The sequence below is a fragment of the Pleurodeles waltl genome, chromosome 1_2, assembly GCF_031143425.1.
Source record: "Pleurodeles waltl isolate 20211129_DDA chromosome 1_2, aPleWal1.hap1.20221129, whole genome shotgun sequence".
Lineage (NCBI taxonomy): Eukaryota > Metazoa > Chordata > Amphibia > Caudata > Salamandridae > Pleurodeles > Pleurodeles waltl.
This window is the reverse complement of record NC_090437.1, coordinates 191,880,676-191,904,885: the sequence shown is the minus strand read 5'-3', so window position 1 is coordinate 191,904,885 and position 24,210 is coordinate 191,880,676. Positions and strand designations below refer to the sequence as shown.

Below are 24,210 nucleotides of genomic sequence, written 5' to 3'. Positions count from 1 at the left end.
ATAGTAATTTTGCTTAGACGTGCACTTGAATTGTTACCACAGGGAGTGGCCACCAATGTATACGTAGATTAATAATGATGACCAAAATGTTTATATTACGTTTAAATAAGTTTGTACTAATGATTGCGTTATTGAATCTGTGCTGAAATCCTCATAGGCCTTAAGTTAGCATGAGCCGAAGCTTAGCTGCTTGGCTCTCATATTAAATGCATTTTTCTATTTTGCAGTTTGCTGACTCACAAAGGGGCATGATCCTGCGTGTTCTTTTTCTTCAAATTAGAATAATGTAATGTACAAGGTCATTCAAACCGTTGAAGACAATGGAACTGCTGACCAAAAGATGTGCAAAGAATTATAGAAAGATGAAATCATACCAGACATGCCACCTCGGAAGACGTCAATTATGAAGACCAATCAAAGACTTGTAAAATAATATTGGGTGAAGAGTTGGGCTACCTAATGTACTTTCTGATAGGTTAAAGATAGTGGGGTATAACAAATGTCCAATAGAATTTTGGGGGAATGTACATTGGCAAAGGGATAAAAACCCATGTCACGGGAGTCATTTAGGTGGGTTAGGGAATGCTATTGATTTTATCCAGAAACTCTGTCACTCTGTTTGGTGACTTGTTGGTTTACTTAAAACCATCCTCGCCCTTAGAATTGTCCATTTTACACTTTACCTCCTTATGAGGGAAGTGCCCCTTTTTGCCCCGGAGCGGAGTTTTGACTAATGGCGAATTGACTGATGTCCTGAAGACGAAGACTGAACCTGTGCGCTGACCTAAACCTTGGAGGGTAATTATGACAATGCATTTGTGATTTGTCTGTTTGCTTTTCCTTTCTAGGTACCAACTGCTTACTTTGACAAAGACCTTAGTTAGATGTTTTCCAAATTAGTGTTCTAAATTGTTTTGCATGAAGCCCAACATGCGAATGCTTATCAGAGGTTACGACAGGTGTTCACCAAAACTGACGCAAATAGACAAACGACCGAGACTATGCTTTGTTGAACTGACGCGTTATTGACACTCTGCTAAACTTGATCTATGTTCACGCCGTGTTATGTTCTGATGTTTGTAATTCTCGCCTTAAAGTTGCCATATCGTGACTATGCTATTATGTTTCTTGGTTTTGAGATTGACATATCTGATATTAGAATTGTAAGCAATAGGGAATAAAACTCATAAAATTCTACTAATCAAGTTGTGGTTATTCATGGCTGAAAGGTCATGGTAGTGTCTTTAAATTGATTAATGACTTTGACTAAAGTGAAATGCATTGTCGTGATAAATATTGATGACATTATTGATGTATTGATTGATATATTGATTAGCTATCTCGTCCTAAGGTGTCTCTCAACTGATTCAAAAGATTCATTGGCCTAAAACGAATCCTGATGTGTAATAAAATATCATAAAGGGGCGTGTTAACAGTTTGATACAGAGCAGAACATATCCCTCTGTCTGAGTTACCTCAAAGAATTGAGAAACAAGCTATTTGATTTACCAGTAAGTCCCTAGTATTGTGCATCAGGTGTGTCCAGGACCTGTAAATCAAATTCTAAAGTGGGTCTGCAGCACTGATTGTGCCACCCACGAGTACCCCTGCAAACATGCCCCAAGCCTGCCACTGCAGAGCCTGTGTGTGCAGTTTTAAACTGCCATTTCAATCTGGCAAGTACAACCACTTGCCAGGCCCAAATCTTCCATTTTACTACATGTACGTTATCCCTAAGGTAAGCCCAAGGCAGCCCCATTGGTAATAAAAAGGTAGGGCATGTACTGATGTGCTTTCCATGTCCTGATAGTGAAAACCAAATTTAGCAGTATTTCACAATCTCAAGGCCCATCTCTCCCAGAGGGTAACATGAGGATTGCCTTGAAATGTCTTGTAGGTGTCATTTCCCATAGGGAGCAGTTAGAGGCATGGAGTTTGAGGTCTCTAAACTCACATTTTAAAAGTACAATTCAAAAAACAACTTTACCGAAAGATGTGAGTTTGAAAATGCCACTTTCAGAAAGCGGGCATTTTCTTGCTTAACCATTCTGTGCCCCTTGCTGTCTGTGGAATCTATGTCTGGGTCAGGATGACAGCTGTGCTGTTTGTGAATTCACTCTAGACACTCAGACAAAGGGAGCTGAGGAATGCCCCACATATCCTGATGAGTCTTCCTGAGCTAGAGTGGCGGGAGGAGCTGACACCTGCACCTGAATGGGGTTGTACCTGTCCTTACACAAAGCAGTCTCCAACCCCCTGGAGTGTGTCTGGTGCCAGGGCAGGAAAGGCAGGGTTGTGTGCACAACTAAGACTTTTCTTTGGAGGTTGCCTACTTCAAAGGCAGAAATGGGTATAAGTACTGGAACTGTGACCCCACACTGTTAGAATCCTTCTGTACTGGAAATTCTGCTAGGAAGAAGAGCTGGATTCTGTAGGAGGAACTACCACTCTGCCTGTTGCTTTGTTGTGCTGGCCTGCTGCTTGGTACGTCTGTCCTAGAAGTGTAAGGACTGGACTTAGCGTTCTACATCCTGCTTCTAAAGGTTCTCCAAGGGCTTGGATTGAGATTACCTCTTGTTATGAAGCCTCAGGGACATCAAATATTTCATCTGTTAGCACCTGCACTCTCTTGTTGAGAGTCCTTACCTGCCACGTGGTGCCAAACCAAATACCTAGGTCCTTGTGAGTGCCTTCTGGTGCAGCCACGAAGAAACCAAGCACATCCACTCCAGAGCCACTTCGGAACTGGCGCTACTATCCGATTCTGCGCTGCTGCCTCCACAGGAGACGCGGTCCCCGCAGAGTTCAACAACTGTGACCAACGCTGCAGGCCTGACAACACGTAAGCACCTCCAAAGTCCCACCACAGCCTGAGTCCGAGTGCCGTGTCACCAATGTCTGAGAAACCCAACTCCGCTGCAACACCTGTGGCCTTGTGATGCGATAGTGACACCGTAAAGTTGATGCATAGTATCTTGACCTACTGGATTCATCGACTCCACCTTGTCGTAAGGAACCAACACCTCACCACCGACGCTGCATCACCTCCCCTGCACCCATAAGGAACCAACACCTCACCTCCCCTGCCTAGCAGCAAGGAACAGAAGCCTCACCTTCCCAGTATCTGTAAGGAACCGATGCCGTACCGACTCCAGTCACGCCTCACCTCCCAGACTCTGTGCAACATCTTTGTTTCCTCATTGTTTTCCAAGGTACCGTACCTAGGACCTGTGTGACTCCATGACCAGCCCACACTCACGAGTGGCGTCAGACTGTTGGAGACAACTCCGTCAAGGCTTTGTGATAGCTCCAGTTGGAGCGCTTGTTTTTCTAAACGCTTTACTAAGATTTAATCTTTGAAAAGCCCTATCTTTGCTTGTGTATGTTGGACTTTTGTAGTTTTTGTCTTGTTTTACTCAGATACATATTGACTATTTTTGGAAACTGGTGTGGTGTTTTCACTGTGTTACTGTGTGTGTACAAATATTTTGCACATTGCCTCTGAAAACAGCATGGCTGCTCGTGCCAAGCTACCAAGGGGGTGAGCAGAGGTTATCTTAGTTTTGTGACTCTCTTATCTGGACTAGAGTGAGGGTCCCTACTTAGACAGGGTGCAAACCACTGCCAACTAGAGACCCCAGTTCTAACATCGGTGATCAGTGGTGAGTGTTTGACTTGTACGTACACCTCATCAGGGGTTCTAAGCGCTATGCAAAATACAATTTATTTGTACTTTACATCCAGTGATTGGTGTACACTACCTCCATTTTACAGACCATTACACTCAAACATACTGGTTTGAATTTTCCCTTTTGGCAACATTTGAGTTTGATTCACAATCATGCTTTAGTCTGGTGAGCCATCAGTTAAAGCTGCAGAGCTGGTGTTTACGCAGGAGAGGTTGGAGACCTGTTTGGTGCCTCAGCTCAAAAAGTTCTGCAAGGAGCTTAGATATCTTATTAAAGGCCCAAAAAGGAGGAGCATCAAAAGGTGCTGAGGAACTGGTTGGCAGCGAAGGAGGCTGATGAGCACATAGGGGAGGAGGAGAATACTACTGTGGAGGGAAAGGAGGAAAACATGCCTGATGATTTGATGGACAATCAGGATATGTCTGGGAGGAGGGCATCTTTCAGGGCAAGCAGCAGGCTTCCTCAAGAGGTCTGTTCCCAGAGGAGCTGGAGGACAGGCAGGAGGCTAGGAGGCTCCAAATGGAGCTGGAGAAGATCAGGCTAAAGCATGAGATGGAGTTTCAGTTGGAACTAGCCAGGTTCGAAAGAGAGGGAGAGAAAGAGAAAAATCACCATAGAGGAAAAGAAAATATTTTTAGCTCAAGAGCTGAGCTTGGAGGAGCTGGATCTAAAGAGCAGGTCCAGCACAGATGGTGGCAGCAGTTGTACAGTGCAGTCTGAGGAGAAAGTACATATACCCAAGGATGTGGTTAAGGATTTTGTTGTGGGGGACGACATGGAGCAGAGGTTATGAGATGGCACTGATGCTGCACAGAGTCCCTGAAAGAGATTGGGGGGCAGGCCTATGGAAGTATTTCTCAGTGGAGGGGAGGGACACAGTGTTTGCTTTAGAAGAAGAGGATAGGATGAGGTACCCTGCCATGAAGAATGCCCTGCCTAGGATTTATGGTCTCACCCCAGAGAGTTACAGAGTAAAGTTTAGGGGGAGTACTAAACTTGGGTCCCAAACTTGGGAGGAGTATGTCGATTCTTTCTGCAGAATACTTGTGGTTGAGTGAAGGGCAGCGAGGTAACAAACTATCAGGGGCTGTACATTTTGATTGCATGGGAGCACTTGTCTAGTCATTTTCAAGAGTTGCTCCAGCACTTGATCGACAGCAAGCTTACTGACCCCAAGAAGCTTGTCAAGAAGGCAGACTGCTGACTCAGCACCAGGGCCCAAAAGAAGTTGTATGTGTAAGACTCAGCCAATGGTGGGCATGGTCCCCAACAGAAGAAAGAGGGAAGGTCAAGTGAGAGATAGGTCCCAGGATAAGGTGGGATAAAAAGGTTCTCATGTACCTTTTGACAGGAAGGAGGGAGGTTCTGGTGGGTGGTGGCCCAGGGCACCCTATTTTTTACCCCGTTGCTTTGAGTGTTCTCAGGTAGGACACTAGAACAGGGATTCTGTCTGCCCTAAGAAAACCCCTACTGGTGGCCTCTCTACAATTGTGGCCAATGTGGATTTAGGGGCAGATAATTTCAGGGGCCAGATCACATATCATGCTGTAATCTTCCTTAGTTGGGAAGTGAAGTCAGAGGGTGAGTTGGTGATCCATGAGATTGGGAATCATCACTTCTACCAGGTAAAAGTGAAGGGGGTCCCAGTCACTGCTCTGAGGGAAAATGGCACTAGCCAGACCATGGTTGTGGAAATGCTAGGTTACTCAGGGCAGTAAACATGCCTGGTATGAAGAATGACTCCAGCCCATGTGCTGGACTTTTTCTGCCCTGTCGCTCTGGTGTCCCTAGAGTGGAGTGGGGAGGTTACCCAAAGAAGGATCATAGTTAGTCCAAAGATGCTCTGGGGAATGAGCTGCCCCTGGTGTCAGGGGAAACTGGAAGGACGGCTGCCAAAGGCGCTCTAACAGGTCAGATTTCTGGGGGCAACACTACAAGGCAGAAGGTACAGGACCCCAGCAAGAGGGACAGGAGGAGGAAGAACCCATCCCTGTCCTTTGCTCAGCCTGAGGGCATAGACCCTAAGTTGAGTGACCAGTCTCAGGATACCACTCTTGAACTAGCGGGGGGTGGGGAAAAATGGAACAAGGCACCTGTGGTTACTGCCCCCAATTATCAAAACCACAGTGGCTACAGTCCCTGGAATGGCTTGGGGCCTGGCTCTTGACACGGACAGTTGTCGGTGGCCTCTGTTGGTGTTGTCTGTGTGTCAGAATTCTCCCTTGGTTGGGGGACCTAAGTAAGACCTAAGACGTGGAATGGGCCACATCACACTGTTCGGTCTGGTGGTACTGTCTGCCTACTGGGATGCATCTGTGAGCAAGGTAAGGTTAAGTGCTGCACAGATGGAGTCCACAGGTGAGGAGAAGGGTTCCCCCTGGGTTTGTTCAGTGAGCCCTGAGAGTGTATACAGAGGGATCCGCCTGGGTTCAGAGAGGCGCAGAACTGGCAAGAGCTCCTGCAGTATTGGGCCACTGTCTAGGTTTTATTGCCCTAAGCAGGCAACTCCAGCAAGGTATTGAATGACCTACCCTGCCTTTAGGCTGAGAGGGGGTTGTGTTGGAAATTACCCTTTTTGCAGGGTTATCCCCAAACGTGTTGGCTTCTGACCTCCTGCTTTTGATCCTGTGCTGAATTAGGTTTTTGCTGGCTTTGGGACTCTCAGGACCTTACCACTACAGACCAGTGCTAAAGTACCAGTGCTCTCTGTCTAACTGGTATTGGTGATTGCTGTATCCATGATTGGAGTATTCGATTTACTAGTAAGTCCCTAATCAAATACTCCCAGTGAGCCTGTAGCGCTGATTGTGCCACTCACATGAGTAGCAGTTTTAAACTGCCATTTCAACCTGGCAAGTGCACCCACTTGCCAGGCTGAAGTCTTCCCTTTTACTACATATAAGCCACCACTAAGGTAGGCACAAGGCAGCCCCATGAGCAGGGAGCGACCTTTGACCCTGTCACCAGGCAGGTCGCTCCCCCCATCTGCCACGCAGCCCCCTGTGGGTTGAACCTCCGTTGCCGCTTTTGCCGCCTGACTACTCGCTCCCATTTTTCTGTACCCATGCGCTTGGCTTCTGAGCCACTTCATTTTTTCATTCTGTGCCCCTGTGTTTTGCTTTCTGTACCCCTGTGCTCGGTTGTCCCTCTCCCGCCGTCTTTTCCCGCCGTTTTTTCCCCGGGTTTTCCCCCGGGTTTTTCGCTTGCTGCTGAGCCCCTGCTGCCCCGCCCCCTTCACTCCCATTGGCCGCCCCGCTCCCACCTCCCAGCTGCTCCTCCCTCCCTCTGCCCTCATATGGAGGCCGCAAAGCGGGCGCGCCGATGGCGCGCCTAAAGCAAGCACGTCTGCGCCTGGACCGCACCCAGCACCAAAACCCCTGGAACCCGCACCCCCGCAACGCCAGACTGCACTACGACGCAAGCACCCTCCACGCACTCAACACCAGACGAGACCACCCCTGCTACCGGGCCACCCCGAAACACACCCAGGGGCCTTTCACCTGCCGGAATTGCAGATTCACCAGCATCCAACCCTCCACACCACCAGCCAGAGAACCCAACCACCTCCGCTGCATCCTCCTCAACACCCGCTCCGCTCGCAAGAACGCCATCGAACTTTGGGACCTCCTAGACTCCACCACCCCCGATGTCGCCTTCCTGACGGAGACCTGGCTGAACGCCACCTCAGCACCAGACATCGCCACAGCCATCCCACAGGTCTACAAGATCTCCCGCAGAGACCGCACAAACGGAGTGGGAGGAGGAATCGCCATCATCCACAAAGACTCCATCAAAATCTCAACGAACACCGATGACACCCTCACCACCGCCGAGCACATGCACTTCCAGATCCACACCGACCCCAACACCACCCTCAGAGGAACTCTCATCTACAGACCTCCCGGACCCCGCCCACAGTTCAGTGACACCATCGCCGACCTCATCAGCACCCACGCCCTCGCTTCCACGGACTACATCCTCCTCGGGGACCTGAACTTCCACCTCGAGAACAACAACAACGCCAACTCCACCGCCCTGATCGACAACCTTGCCAACCTTGGACTCAAACAGCTTGTAACCACACCCACTCATGCCGCTGGACACACGCTCGACCCCATCTTCTCCGCAAGCCCCCACATCTCCTTCAACCACACCACCGAACCACACTGGACCGACCACAGATGCGTCCACTTCACCTTCAGAAAACCCACCACACACCACTGCACCCAACAGCTACCACGCCGCTGCTGGGGCAAGGTCACCGAGGACCAACTGACTACCGCCCTCGCCCTGAGACCACCCACCGACCAAACCGACCCAGACACCGCCGCGACCAACCTCACACAGTGGATCAACGACTGTGCCAACACCCTCACCCCTCTCAAGACCTTTACAACCAACCACACCAACAAGAAAGCCGCCTGGTTCACCGAGGACCTCCGGATCTCCAAGCACACCTGTCGGAAGCTGGAGAAGAAATGGCTCCACGACCGAACACGAGACAACCACACAGCCCTCAAGAGCGCCATCCGCAGACATCACCAACTCATCAGGACCGCCAAGAAGACCGCCTTCAAGGACCGCCTAGACAACAACGCACACAACACCAAAGAGCTCTTCAGCATCGTGAAATAACTCTCCAACCCCAGCTCCATCACCAACGACATCCCTCCATCTCAAGACCTGTGCGACTCCCTGGTCACCTTCTGTCACCGCAAGATCACCGACATCCATGACAGCTTCAACTCCGACCCCCCGCACCCACCACCGAGTCCACCACCCCTGCGACTACCACTCGCACCAGTCGCCTGACCGTCTGGTCCAGCGTCAGCGACGAAGACACCATCAAAACCATGAACTCCATCCACTCCGGATCCCCATCGGACCCCAGCCCTCACCACGTCTTCAACAAAGCCAGTGCAGCCATCGCACCCACCTCCGGAAAACAATCAACTGTTCCTTCGAGACAGCAACCTTCCCAGAAAGCTGGAAGCACGCCGAGATCAACGCCCTTCTGAAGAAGCCTAAGGCGGACCCCAAGGACCTCAAGAACTTCCGGCCCATCTCCCTGCTCCCTTTCCCGGCAAAAGTGACCGAGAAGATTATCAACAAACAGCTGACCCGCTACCTCGAAGTCAACAACATCCTGGACCCTTCCCAATCCGGTTTTCGCAGTAACCACAGCACTGAGACCACCCTCATCGCCGCCACTGATGACATCCGGACCCTGATGGACAAAGGAGAAACAGCCGCCCCCATCCTCCTGGACCTATCAGCAGCCTTTGACACGGTCTGCCACCGCACCCTATCAGCACGCCTCCATGACGCTGGTATCCAAGAGAAGGCCCTGGCCTGGACCACATCCTTCCTCTCCGGCAGAACCCAGAGCATCCGCCTCCCACCCTTCCGCTCTAAAACCACCGAGATCATCTGCGGCGTCCCACAGGGATCCTCCCACAGCCCGACACTGTTCAATATCTGCATGGCCCCCCCCTCGCCCACGTCGCACGACAACACAACCTCAACATCATACCTACGCCGACGACACCCAGCTGATCATATCCCTCACCGAAGATCCCCACACCCCCAAAGCTAACCTCCACAGAGGAATGAAGGCCGTAGCGGACTGGATGAAGGACAGTAGACTGAAGCTGAACTCAGACAAGACGGAGGTCCTCATTCTCGGACCCACCCCATCAGCCTGGGATGACTCTTGGTGGCCCACGTCACTAGGCACAGCCCCGGAACCCACGGACCACGCACGCAACCTGGGGGTCATCCTCGACTCTACTCTCTCCATGACCAGGCAAGTCAACGCCGTCTCCGTGTCCTGCTTCAACACCCTCCGTATGCTCCGCAGGATCTTCAAATGGATCTCCCTCGACACGAGAAAAACTGTTACCCAGGCCCTCATCACCAACAGACTTGATTACGGGAACGCCCTCTAATCAGGAATTACAAACAAGCTCCTGAGACGACTCCAACGCATCCAGAACGCCTCGGCCCAACTCATCCTCGATGTCCCCCGCCGCAGCCACATCACACTCCACCTGAGAGGCCTGCACTGGCTCCCCGTCAACAAAAGGATCACCTTCAAGCTCCTGATCAAAGCACACAAAGCACTGCACAACACCGGACCCACCTACCTCAACAACCGACTCAGCTTCCACACCCCCACCCGAAGCCTCCGCTCAGCCAACCTCGCCCTCGCCACAGTCCCCTGCATCCGAAAAACCACCGCCGGCGGCAGATCCTTCTCCTACCTCGCCGCCAAGACCTGGAACACTCTCCCCACCATCCTACGACAGACCCAGGACCTGCTGGCCTTCAGAAGACTCCTCAAGACCTGGCTCTTCGACCAGTACCACCCCTCCCCCCCCCCCCCCCCAGCGCCTTGAGACCCTCGCGGGTATGTAGCGCGCTTTACAAATGCAGTGATTGATTGATTGAGGGTGCAGTGTATGTAAAAGGTTGGACATGTGCTGGTGTGTTTTACATGACCCAATAGTGAAATACTGCTAAATTTGTTTCACTATTGCAAGGTCTAGCTCTTCCATAAAGTAACATGGGGATTGCCTTGAAATATCTTTTAGGTGCAATTTCCCATTGGGAGCAGATACAGATATGAAGTTTTGGGTCTCTGAACTCACAATTTAAAAAAATACATCTTTTGCTGAAGTTGCTTTTTGAATTGTAAGTTTGAAAATGCCACTTTTAGAAAGCTGGCACTTTCTTGATTACTCATTCTGTGCCTTTGGCTGTCTGTGAAATACACTTCTGGGTCAGAATGGCAGTTGGGCATTTGTGAATTCACTCTTAGCAGTCACACAAAAGGAGTTGAGGTGTGCCTTGCATATCCTGATGGGTCTTCCTCAGCTACAGTGGTGGGAGGAGCTGGCACTTGCACCTGAATAGGGATGTATCTGTCCTCACACAAAGCAGTCTCCAACCCCCCAGAGTGTGTCTGGAGCTAGGGCAGGAAAGGCAGGGTATTGTGCACTACAAAGCCTTCTCTTTGAGGTGTTCGCTACTTCAAAGACAGAAATGGGTACAACTACTGGACCTCTGACTGCACAAAGATAGACTCATTCTGGACTGAGGACATTCTGCCAGGAAAAAGAGCAGGATGCTATAGGAGGAAGTGCCACTCTGCATGTTGCCTTTTTTGTGCTGGCCTGCTGCCTCTGTCCTGAGAGTGAAAGCACTGGACTTTGCTTTCTACATCCTGCTTCCAAAGGTTCTCCAAGGATTGGACTAAGCTTGCCTCCTGTTGAAAAGTCTCAGGGACATCAAAGATTTCATCTGCCAGCACCTGGGCTCTCTAGCTGAGAGTCCTGACTTGGCACCATATCCAGTCCCGAGCCCTTGGGAGTGCCTGCTGGTGCAACCAAGAAGAAACCAAGCACATTGCCACTATCAGACTCCGCACCACTGTCCTTCACCGGAGCCATGGTCCCTGCTGAATGCAATGACCGCAACTGACACTACAGGCCAGACGCTGCCGCAGTTTCCCTGAAATCCCCCCACATCCTGAGTCCTTAGTGCTGTGTCACTGACGTCTGTGACACCCGACTCTGCCACATTACCTGTGGCCCCATGGTGTGATCGCAACAACGTAAAGTTTACGCCTCGCATCTTGACCTTCTGGATTCATCCACCCTGCCTTGTTGTGAAGAACTGACACCTCGTCACGTCACCTCCCCTGCACCGTTAAGGAATCAACGCCTCACCTACCCTGAAGCAGTTAAGGAACCAACGTCACATTGGCTTCTACCACGCCTCACCTCCGTGCAATGTCTATTTCCTCATTGTTTTCAAAAGGTACTGTTTCTAGGCTCCGTGCGACTGTGACCAGCCTGCACTCCCTCGTGAATGGCATTGGACTGTTGGACATGACTGTCAAGATGTTGTGATAGCTCCAGTTGGAGCTATTGTGTTTCTAAGTGCTTTACTAAGATTTAATCTGTGAAAATTCACATCTTTGCTTGTGTATATTAGATTTTTGTCCTTTTGGTCTTGTTTTACTCAGATAAATGTTGTCTATTTTTCTAAACTGGTGTGGAGTCCTTTTGTGGTGTTTTTACTGTGTTACTGTTGATGTGTACAAATACTTTACACATTGCCTCTGAGATAAGGCTGACTGATCGTTCCAAGCTGCTAAGGGGGTGAGGAGGGGTTATCTTAGCTGTGTGGCTCCCTATCCCTGATTAGAGTGAGGGTCCCTACTAGGACAGGGTGCAAACCACTGCCAACTAGATATCCCATTTCTAAAAACAGCCGTACAGCTTTTTAAGCTGTTCTGAAATAATGTCCATTGTAGATGACTGTATTATACTATAAATGACATTCAAACATACTTAAGTATTTGTCAGTTAAACAAATGTGGAAAGACACCCATTGTGGTTTCATTTTTTTACACTAAGCAAAATAAAGGGTAAATATAGAAATGTAAAAACAAAATACCATAAATATGAGAACCCTAAACATAAGATGGAAAATATAGGTCTCTTCCTCCTATTAAGTCTGATAGTTTAGCTTCAACCCGTTCACTGTCTTTTCTTGGTCTCTTGTTTTAAACTTTCTTATTTTAGTAACGTTCCCTGGTTTCTGTCACTGGACTACTTAAATTGTTAAGTTTTCATCTCCTGCTGAGTGTCTGTTCATGCATTCACCTTTCAACAAATAGACAGTGTCTAATTCAAAACCAGGGCCTCCTCCATTCTCTTAACATGCCTTGTACCTTGGAAAATCTTCTGCTAAAAAATGTGTCTGTATTTTCTAATAAGACTATTCTCTTTTGGCAGTGGGTTAGCGAGACAGAGCCAGACTGAGTAGAGAGAAGGACACTGGAAAATGGTGCAGTGTTAGAGTAAGAAGAAGAGAGAATGAAAGATGGGAAATGGTTCTGGTTGGGGAAAATCAAGTGGGAGAAAGCAGGAAAGAAGAAAAGAGGAGAAAAAAAGGAGAGAGCGGAAAGCAATAGGGAAGAAAAAAAAGGACGATAGGAAAGGAATAGAAAAAGGAAGCAATAGGAATTGGAGGGACTGATGGGGCATTATCAATCAATCAATCAATCAGTATTTGTAGAGCGCAGCACTATCACCCCTGGGGATGTCTGGGTGCTGGGGTATGAAGTCTACATCAAAAATCCAGGTCTTGAGTTTCTTTCTGAAGTCCGCAAGGGAGGGTGCTGTTCGGAGGTTGAGGGGCAGGTTGTTCCAGGTATTGCCAGCGATGTATGAGAAGGAATGCCCCCACTGTGACTGATTCGGGGGCTAGGGCTAGTGAGGAGGAGAGCAGGTGAATGCCAGGTTAGTGGTAGTTCCATCTGTGGTTGATTTAGGCCAGTCCTTGATCAAGAACTCATGTACGGCCTTGTAAGTGTGCATGAGGATCTTGAACTGGCATCTCTTCTGGTTGGGGAGCCAGTGAAGGTTTCTGAGGTGGGAGGTGAAGTAGGCTCATTTGGGGAGGTCCAGGGTGAATATAGCTGTTGCTATCTGTATAGCCTGGAGTCTTTTGATGAGTTGGGTGGAGCTGCTGGATTAGAGTGCGAGGCCATAATCGACGTGGCTGGTGACGAGGTCCTGGGTGACAGCTTTCCTGGTGTTGGCTGGGATCCATCTGAAGAATCTGCAGAGCATGAGGAAGCAGGAGGTGGCGACTGTTGATTTGTCATTTCATGGTCAGTTAGTTTGCTGTTGAGGATGATGCTGAAATCTTGTGCGTGATCTGTTGGTGTGGGAGTGGGTCCAAGTTGGACTGACCACCAGTTGTGGTCTCATACAGATGCGTTTCTTCCGAAGATCAGTACTTCTGTTTTGTCAGAGTTGAGTTTGAGGCAGTTTGCTTTCATCTAGTTGGCTATGCTGGTAGTGGCATCGGAGAAGTTTGTTCTGGTTGTGGTGGTGGTGGTGGTGTTCTTTGGTGAACAAGAGGATGAGCTGGGTATCGTCTGCATAAGATATGATGTTGACACCGTGTGATCTGACGATGTCCGCAAGGTGGGATGATGTAGGTGTTGGGGGATGATCCTTGGGGCACGCTGCATATGATGTTCATGGATTCGGAGGTAAAGGGAGGAAGTAAGATACTCTGAGTAAGTCCAGTCAGGAAGGAGGCAATCCAGTTGAGGGCGTTCTCTTGTATGTTGATGCTGTGGAGTCTGGTGATAAGGGTGTGTTGGTATATGGTTTTGAATGCTGCTGAGAGGTGGAGAAGGATTAAGGGTGCAGTCTCCCCGCGATCGAGGGGTGTCCTAATGTCATCTGTTGCTTTGATAAGTGCAGTCTCAATGCCATGGTTGGCTCGGACTCCTGACTGGGAGATGTCAAGCAGTTTGTTGTGTTCCAAGTATTTAGTGAGCTGTTGATTGATGGCCTTCTCAAGTACCTTGGCAGGGTAGGGGAGCAGAGAGATCTGCTGCTAATTTTTGAGTTTGCTGAAGGTCTTCTTTATGAGGAGTCCGATCTCTGTGCCTTTCCATTTGCCCAGGAAGACTGCTGTGGTGATGAGGTGTTGAGGATGCTGGTGAGTTCCGTGCTGATGTGATTGGTTCAGAGGTTGAAAAGGTGGTGGGGGCATGGGTCAGTGGGTGCTCCGGAGTGGATGGATGACATGATGACTGAGGTGGTTTATGTGGTGAGCAGTGTCAATATGGTGATCATCCGGCTGGTTTGCACTGGTTGGTCGAGGACTGTGAGTCGAAGTTGTTGTAAATGATGGCAATCTTGCTGTGAAAGTAGTCCGAGAGGGTGTCGCAGATTTCTTGGGAAGGGTAGATTGTGTTCTGTGGCTTGCGGGTTGGAGTATGCTTTGACTATTTCAAATGGTTCTTTCATGCAGTTGGCTGCTGTGTTGATGTGGGCTCTCTTTGCTTCCTTGATTTGCCAGTTTTAGTCACTAAGGGCTGCTTTGTAGGCACCTCTGTGGGGCGGGGGGTGTTGGAAAGGGTAGGAAACAAGGCAACAAAGGAGCACAATTGGAATGAGGGAAAAAAAATATCAGAAAGAGGCATAAGTGCAAAAAATGAGTTGAATGAGGCAAATAGGCAATAAGAAGCAGCAAGAGGCAAACATGCAGAAAACAGGCAGAGAAAGACAAAGAGGCAAGAATGAGCAGGAGGGAAAAGGTGCAGAAAGAGGTAAAAAGGCAAGAAAAGAGCAGAAAGAGACAAAAACTGAGTGTAAAAAAAGGCAATAGCATAGAAAAAAGGCAAAAGTGCAGAGAACGGGTAGAAAGAGGCAAAAAAGAGCCGAAAGAGGCAGAAGAGCAGAAAGAGGCAATATGGCAAGAAAAGAGCAGTAAGGCAAAAACAGAGCAGAACGAGCATTTACAATGCAATAGGTCTTGCATTTGCGAGAGTTAGAGCTATTGGTGTTTTAAATGGTAATGCATTTTACCTATGTGTTTTTGTTTGGAGTGTTGTGGATGTATGTGGAGTGGAATTATGTGGTTTGAATTGGAATTGTTAGTTGTGGAATTGTGTGGGGTGGTATTGTGTGGTGTGTAGTCTACTTCTGTAGTGGAATTACGTGGCATGGTGAATAGATAGGAGTGAGTGCTGCAGAAGAAGAGAATCAAAACATTAGCCTGGCCACCGCACATGGTCAAGTACTTGAGACAGTCCATATATCTAAGGGGCTTACCTCTCCCCTATGACACATTGATGTACTTCCTAGCACATTTCTAATATGAAAGATGCAAGCTCCTCCACAAACTCCTGATAAAACACCACTGGAGTGCACTGCTGCTCAAGGCTCCGCCATTACTCATAATATATCACATTTTTGATTTTCTCCAATGCAATGGGAGAGCATGAGGCTTCTACCTTCATTGCCCCCACCCATGCCTGTTTAGCTTTAAGGACATGTTGATCTCGTGTGCATCTGTGCTCCTTCCTGTGGCATACAAGTTGGTATAATAGTGTGTGAATTGAGTTAAGATATTGGTGGGTAGTGCGTCGAACCACCACCTGCAGTGTCTAACCTACCGATAGCTGATGTAGCCCTCTCTGGACGAATCAGGCTCGCAGCGTATACCCGGATCACTCTGAATTTAATTTCCCTATTTGCCTCCTTACATTCGGACCCTCCATGTACATTTTAGGCTGAGAAAATGCCACACGGCAAGGAAGGCATTCTAATAATTTCTCGTTTGGGAAAAATTCTATCTAATAAAGAAACAAAATGTATTTTTCATCAGGCTTCTTAACCAGTTAATCTGGCACAGTGAAGCCCATTCTTACCTCTGGATTCCTTAGGGTGTGCAGAATCTGAAAGCACTTTTCTGTGCTCAGTTTATTAACTGGTTTGTGGTGGTTGCCTTGCATAATAGTGCCTCGTGTCAATTAATCATCACTGTTTTTCAAAAGGCTTTATTGCTCCATTCTCCTGATGCAGCTTCTGTGGCAACACCAACCACATTACCTTCCGAGTATATTTACACTTGTAGAACATATACAAATAAAAACTAAGGGCCGTGGTAACTTGTGAAGTTTGCTGTAGCCTAATTATGCAAATTACTGCAAAGTTTTGCAAGATTGCATGGAATTAAGCGAGGAGCAGAACCCAGCATTTCGTGCTATTTTCTTAGCTTAAAATGCACCTTCACACATAGAATGGGCCAGAAAATGCATCATGTGCTAAGAAAATAGCACCAAATGAAACAGAATATGAACAGTAGTAGCCAGCAGGTGCTTGCGCTCTGTTCCTGTGCTCTTCTGCTAAACATTTTTCCCCAAATTACTCTAAATTCTTAGAGTGGGTGTAATTGTGTAATTTTGCATCACAATCATAATAAAGAAATTACAGAATTTACTCCGATTAATCTGCAAAATTAAAATCTCATGCAGGCCTGATAAGGGCATAGATGAACTCTTGCACTTAACAAGATCCCGTAAGAGGAATGTAGACTAGGAAAGTCTGCCTTTGCACATTTAATAAAAAATAAAAAAAAATGAAAAGAATTCTCTTTAAAAAGGCCTTACTGCAAGGACTGCTAACATGTGGCTGCATGCATTCCTTCATGGATGTAAAATAATACAATAAAAAGATGTTTTATATTTGATGGCAGTTCTTTTAGTATTTTCTTACACAACAGAAGCTGTGAACCCTACTGGTTAATACCTTTTCAGTGGCGTTGTAAGGGTGCCATGTGCCCCTATGCAAGAAAGCGCAATTCCCTTTCTCTCCCGCCCCAGCCTATGGTTGGGCATTAAAATAGAGCAATAACCAGGTTTCAGTGGGTGCCACATGCCTCTGGGCTCGGTGCTACTGCGCCTGCTGCTGTCAATCACAAAAACGTGATGGGTGGAATACGTACATTTATTTCGGCCACTAGTAATTATGCAGAACTGCATCTCAGTCCACCAGAATGAACTGGGATGCAACCCATAGTAATTACCTGTGGCTGATATTAATTAAAGCATTCTACCCTTCATGTTTTTGTTTTCCTGTGACGTGCTAAGTGTGGCAGGAATGCCTACCCATGGCTCCTTTGCTTATTGCGCCCCCAGGCTCAAGATATACTTCACTGATGAGGCCTAACTTGGCTGAAACCGTTCTGGGGTTGCTTGTGTTTCCAGTCAGAGGTAAACTGGCTTGACAGTTTTGGCTGGACTTTTCCTGTTCAGCAACACTTAGACTGATTTGCATATGGCTCTTTCCTGTCAGAGGTGCTATGATACACAAGAAATGATGGACTAGATTGCATCCCAGAGTATTTAATGGCAGATATTATTTCATTCGCTCCATACATCACTTTTGTGTTTGCCCCAGTGTGACTTTCTAGGTGCTACAAGAGTACCCATATGTGGACCCCTTGCTCACTGTGCCAAAGAACTCCAGCTGCACCCTGCTTAACTTCGGCTTAACTCCCCTAAGCCCTCTCTGGGGTTGCTTGTATTCTTCTCAGATAGAACTTGGCTTGACAGTTCAGGGTGGACTGTTCCTATTAGAGCAAGATCAAGACCGATTTGCAGATGGCTGGCTCCTGCCTCAGGTGGCGGGGTGGACTGAAAATGATGAACTACACACCACCCTAGAAAGCTAATGCCCGAGATTACTTCAAGCAATCCACCCATCACTTCTTTTGTTTTCCTCGGTGTGACAACCTAAGTGCAACAGGTACGCCCAGGCTTGGATCCAGTGTTCACGGAGTCACAGGACTCAAGCTGAACATCACTCCGAGGCCTAACTGAGCTGAAACCAGTATGAGCTTCCTTATCAGGGAAACTAGCTAGTTCGGGGTGGTCGCTTCATTTTAGGGCAGGGCCAAGATGCTCAGAGTAATTATCAGTGGCTGATATCAATTTAAGTAATCCAAACAAAACGTTTTTGTTTAATTCAATACACCTACAGATTTATTGCTGGCGTTGCCCCTGGCTGAGACACAGTTCCAAGGCTCTGGAAACCTATAATCATTAGCAGACCCTGGGGGGATACAGCACCGTAACAGCTAACTATTTTCTAGGATATAAGGGTGGCGCTGTGAAAAGGCAAAAGTAATACTGTGCAATTTTTTAAAAGATAAGTTATGAATCCTTTAAAGTCGTGTTGCTAAAAGCAGCTATAAATGTGCGGAGTGACAAAATGAAAGCGACGGCTGCACCTAAAAGCAGGATTTGCTTACTTGGATGTTCTACAACGAACAAACATTTTAAAGCATTGGCTGCACTGAACGTCATAAAAGTGGAGGGGAAGAGAGTTGTCTAGAACTGATGAGTTATGCGGCCCAGCCTCGAGTCAAGTCAGAGGATTCAGTATAGTGAGTCACAGGCCACTAAGTAAAGAAGCTTCTCGACTTTTCCTTGTAAACAGTAGAACAAAAACACCTGTCAGTGGACATCCCCCTGAGGGCCGGTTGTTATTATAGCAATGTACTTGATTTTGACTGCAAATAGTTGTTTCACTGACGCCATGCGCGCGCCATGGATGCGTTCGACAACACTTGCTGTGCTGTACACAACAAGGAACCCAGCAGCAGGCCCTGCCCCTGTGGGCAGGTGTGTAGGCAGGTGTGTGTGTGTGTGTGTGTGTGTGACATTCAGTTAGTCAGGCCCTCACCCTACAAGGTACCAGCTATCCCCTAGGGACAAAGTATGATCAACATTTTTATTTTCCCCATTTCCTGTGAGAAACACAGCAGTGATAGTATGAAAACAGTTTGCCATTGTTGCCCTGGTCTAAAACTTTAGCTTGACAAAAAAAGAAAACGCGTTTGTTTTCATCCCTCGCATATTGTAAATAGCAAGTGTCATCAAGGGCACTGTGGTCCACTGTCAGGTGCCTGAAACTATGCTACAAAAGTTGTATCTCTGCCATGTTGTGGCTGATGTGTGAAATCACTTGAGGGATCTTGGGACACCTGCCCGTCACACATGTAAATCCCAGCAGGACTGACTCAGTCTTTAATTCTTTCAAGGTTAATAAAACGACCAACAATGAGTGGAGTAATACAAACATCTGTCATTCACAGTGCCATAAAATGACAATCTGTAGGTACTCGGTGCTACATATAAAATCAAGGTATTATTAATATTAACATTATATTGACTAGGAGAAAGCAATTCTGGAAGTGAGATAATAGTTTATTTCCCTGAAGAAAATTCAACTTATTTCCTTCTCCTAAGTCACTGCTTATCTCTGTTGGTATTTGAGTGCTTTAAAGCAATTTTTATCATGATCAAATGTATTATTATTATTACCAATATTGACAATAACAATAATACTGCATTTACTACCATTCCTACTATTACTACGAATAATGATAGTAATTACAATAATAATCATTATCATCATGGTTAAAGACATTGTAGTCAGATTTTGTTCCTGCAGATCTAGGTGAAACATACAAACTTTTCATGCTGAAAATAGTGGCCCCTGTACTCCAAAGAATGTTTAAAAAGAAACAGGGAAGCTACTCCTTCAAAACAGACTCAGTAAAGAGAGAACATTACATACAAAGGAAATCTTAAATAAATCATTTGACTGTGATGCCCTTTAAAGTATCTGGCAGGGTCACTTAAGCTGTCAAGGGGTTAATGCAAAGTGTCAGTGGCAGCATCCCCCACGTATACCCGTCCATATCTTCCCATATAGCAGATGGTCATCATTTACAGCTAGCGCTCCAGTCAAACGATGGCGAAAAACTGACTGCATCTTTGGTAATGTGGCTCTGCACGCTGACGTCACACACACTGCCACGGTGCAGTCCCTTCAGGCTGAGGTGAAAAAGAAGGACGTTCTGTTTACTGTCTACAAACAAATACCGATTTTAAAACAAATATTATGTTATATATGTGAAATCAAAGTGTCCTGAGAAGCAGGGGAGGAAAGTGGGGGCGGTGTTGGTCATAAAAATACACAGATCTGCAGCTGCCAACGATGACCAACACTTCATACACCGTGCACCCGAAAAGAATAAAACAAACAATCTGCTAAGTCCTCATACATGTGCATAGTACCCTACAGAAGTACATAATAGGGTCTAGCCGGCGCTACTGAACACAACTCTTCATTAGGCAATGCAATCATTACTTCATTCTAACCCGGCTCCTCTATCCGAAGTGTGTCCTGGAAACTATGGAAGTTCTAAGTCCACAGAACTCTACTATGAACAAGCATCTCAGTGTTGTCAAAGATTCCAAAAGCACGTCTGCGCTATATGGATGGATTAAATGAGCCATCCAAATGTATGTAGCATAGCATATTTCAAAACAGGCGCTATCCACAAAGGTTACCTTGCTGATGTCTTTTAAACCTTCAAACTAAACGCTTTTGTCCCTTCGTTTAAAGTGAGATATGTTTAAAAAAAAAAAAAAACACGGTTCTGGAAGTACGGTGAGATATACTCCCCTACTAAATAACATCTATAAAAATATTTTCACAGACGGTCCTAATATCTAACACACTACGTACGTCAGCTCCTATAAATATATGCGTAGTTCCTTTAATGGGCGCTGTGGGGTTTCCTACATATGCTAGAGCAAGCATAGCAGCATAAAAGAAATAGGACAAACAAATTCTCAAGCCTGAAAAGCACAAACACTGCGCCGCAACAATTTGATAATAGTAACGGCGGCTACAAGATGAGGCAGGAAGAAAAGTTAACAAATGGCAGAGCCTGGCTAGCACGAGTTTACTCCACCTTTGCCCCATAATACCTCAGGAGAACAAGAATCAGGGATGAGCAGATGGGGGAAGAAGAAATAGATACCAGGGGGTGGAGAGAAATGGGGCAGGGGTGCATGGGGGTAAGATGAATCAGGGGCGAGGGAGGGAGATGTAACGACGAGGGAAGGGGTTGGAGGGAAAAGAAGCAACATAAACCGGTAGATGACAGAGGCCCTGAAAACACAAGCACTCATATGGAGTGCTTGAAAACAAAGAAAAAAGTTAGGTCAAAAAAAAAAAAAAAAGCAGAACAGAGCAGTGGACGGACACAAGTTCTTGGTCCATGCTCCAGGGGAAGGGCAAACTCAAGAGGCAATATGACGCACTCATGCCATGGCAAATAGAAAAGAAGAAAATTGAAGCCATGCTTAAGCTAACGAATGGTATGCCTAGGGGCGAGCTGTAAACCCACTTACTGTAAACAACACGTCTCAAGAGAGACAGCGCATGCACAGTCTATGCGAGACCTTAAAAAAGCCAATAACAAGCAGGAAGAGGCAAAAGGGCAGGAAATGGACAGACAAAGGCAAAGAGGCAAGAAAAGAGCAGAAGGAGGCAGGAACGAGCAGGAGGGAGATGAGCAGAAAAAGGCAAAAAGGGAAGAAACGAGTAGAAAGAGGCAAAACAGGGCGCCAAGCAGTGAGAATGGAGTAGAGAAAAAAAAGGCTATATGAAGTAGAAAGAAAGAGGGGAGTATAGAGAAAAAGATGGGGAACTGAAAGCAGGAGGACAGAGAAATAGTGAGCTATATCGTTGAGTGAAAGAAGGAGTGTGAGTAATAAAGGAGAGCAAGAGGTAGAAGTGGAAAAAAGACAACAATGGGAAGAATTTAAAGGAAAGGGTAAAAATCAGGAAGCAGAATAAAATGAAAGTATGGGAATAGGAGATAAAAAGGGGCGAGAGAAATTATATAAGACAATGAAAAAGGAGATCAGGAAAGAAAAAAATTGGAGTAGCAAGAGAAGATGATGAGAAAGAGAATTCAAGATATAGATGTGAAACAGAATGGAAGTGTGATAATATAGAGGACAGACAGATTAAAGGGCTGGCGTAGGAAAGGGGAGGATAGAGCTTAGATACAAGCAAAAAGAAAGAGGGATATGATGGAGAAATTGAAAAGAGAGGAGATGGACAGGAAAATGTGAAAGTGAGAGACCGACTGGAACAGGGATTGATACGGGCGATTGAAAGGGATAAAGGGGTTTAGAGAGGAGAGAGAGAAAAGGAAGAGAAGAAAGTAAAATTAGGAACTCCTTGAAGTGTATGTAGGGGTTTAGTTATTTTAAGTGCAGCAAGCATAAAAGGAAGCACTGCACGGATGTGCGAGGAACTAACTATATCTGAAGTATGGCTATATTCCTATCAAACTAAAGACGAACTAGAATGAACCCAAAGCATGGGTGTCTGAGCAGTACTGTGCATCCTCGTATAACCACCCAAGAAAAACAAAATGTACACCAATGTCAAGAGTGCACAATGCAGCGTCCCCATGGTAACCGTGTTTATCGTGTTATAAACGGAGATTTACGGCATGTGTGGACTGCGGAGAGGATGTAAAGACGCGAAAGAGGGCTGGAGGCGGATGTGCACATTTCCTGTGAATTTGCACGTACACCTAAAGGGTGCTACAAAGGGGTTTCTGCCGTAGGTCCTGTCAGGCTATCCCGACTAATCTCCATTTCCAGATGTTACCCAGATGCGGTGTGTAAAACAGGGCTTAACATGACTTTCTCTCGGAGGGGTTCAATCTCCTCTCAGATGCATTTTGGGTGAAAAAGAAGAAATCGTCAGTTCCAACGGCATTAAAAACACAGAAAGCAGCACTGTGTGCGAAGATGGAAAGGGATGGGGGCAAAAACAGGGAGCGCTAGCCCGCTACTCCCCTTCAAAAACAGCTGCCCACAATGCGGCTGAAAGGGGAGAGGAAAAAACATAACAAAGCGAACGTCTTCCAGGCAACTGTCTCGAATAAAAACCATCAACCCTAAAGCTTCTGTGATGCCCAATGGAATGCAAGGCAGGGAATGGGTTTCCGGTGTGTAGGTACAGTGGAGGCGCTATGTGGCAAACGGGTCAACTTTGGAACATTGCTTTCAGGAAGACCACTTTAAACTAGCTACCTTAAAACTTGTACACCAATGACAGACAAAATATTTCCCTGTAAATCGTTTCTAAGTGGTTACAAAGATATTTTGCACACATTTTATGAACATCATCCACTATCTGCATTCTGTAACCGTTGGGCTAGGCCACTTGTCGTGGTCTAGCCTTCCACGTTAGAAGCACTGGTGCCTATGGTCGTCATCCTAAACAGACGTGGCAATTCATCCAGCCCCCTCGCTCAAAGCCGCAGAACGGCTCCAGCCAGTGTCCAGCAATCGCTTCCTCCACTGCGCCCACCCCTTCTCCATCACGCCCCCGCCCACCATCACACAAAAGCGCCTCAATGAGACTCACATGGGGGCCACGGGGAGGGCTGCGTTGTCCACTTCGGATGCGCTGGGGCAGTGTGCTCTCCATGCTTCGGAGTCCGTGATTCGCGCAGAGTCCCTTGGAAGTGGGATACCGAGTGCGAAGAAGCAGAGGGTGAAGGCAGGCCAAGCAGCGCTCCAGGCTTCAGCTGTGGCCTTGCGGAGGTTGCAGCTGATAGGCTGCGGTGGTGCTTACGCCCCGCCCCGCCCCGGGGAGGCCGAAACTCCGATACCTACCCATTTTGATGTATCCGCAATTCAGCTCCACGCTCTCAACAGCGTCCCAAAGTGCAGGGTATAATCCTCAAGAATGAATGGTGGGTGCACGGCTACATGGCACGCGGCATCCTTGTTATTATTCATATCATTATCACATTTCCTGTTATTAATATCACTGTCGTTAGTATGCAGGCTGCCATGTGAAAAATTTCGTTAGTTATCACTGTGACCACTTGTTATGCCAGGTGCAGAGGTTTCTAGCAGCAAACGCTGAGCTCATTCCAGAGTTAAACATGCGCTATACAAACCCTTCTTCTACCATAAGAATGCTGGCAAAATCACAGGGACGTCAAGGCAGACTAGTATTTGGATAGGCGAGCAGTTTGTCTTTTCAATAAGAATCAAAGAAGCTGAGCCGGTAACGAAACTAAATGAAACCCCCCCCACCTTCTTCCAAAGTACCTTTTGGGGAACCCCCCTCCCCGCCTTCCAGGACCCAGTCAGGGGTCTTCCGCCCGTGCACAGTGCATCTTGCTGAGGGGGGCCCCTGAAGCCTGGGGACCGCCCATTCCCCCCACCCAGCAGAGCGGGGCCCTTTGTTACGCCGAGCCATTTAAATATTAGGCATCGAAACGGTACCAACTAGGGTGACCACCT

The 24,210-nt window shown here is 47.2% G+C and overlaps 1 protein-coding gene across 1 annotated transcript in view; it reads right to left on the bottom strand.

The window, feature by feature from the left end:
- GNE (glucosamine (UDP-N-acetyl)-2-epimerase/N-acetylmannosamine kinase) overlaps positions 1-23,480 on the bottom strand; it is a 278,480-nt gene extending 255,000 nt beyond the window's left edge. The window contains exon 1 of the mRNA XM_069237640.1: positions 23,321-23,480. Coding sequence (XP_069093741.1) covers positions 23,321-23,383 — 63 coding nt within the window. The 5' untranslated portion in view covers positions 23,384-23,480. The remainder of the gene's footprint in view (positions 1-23,320) is intronic.
- Between the last annotated feature and the right edge of the window lie 730 nt (positions 23,481-24,210).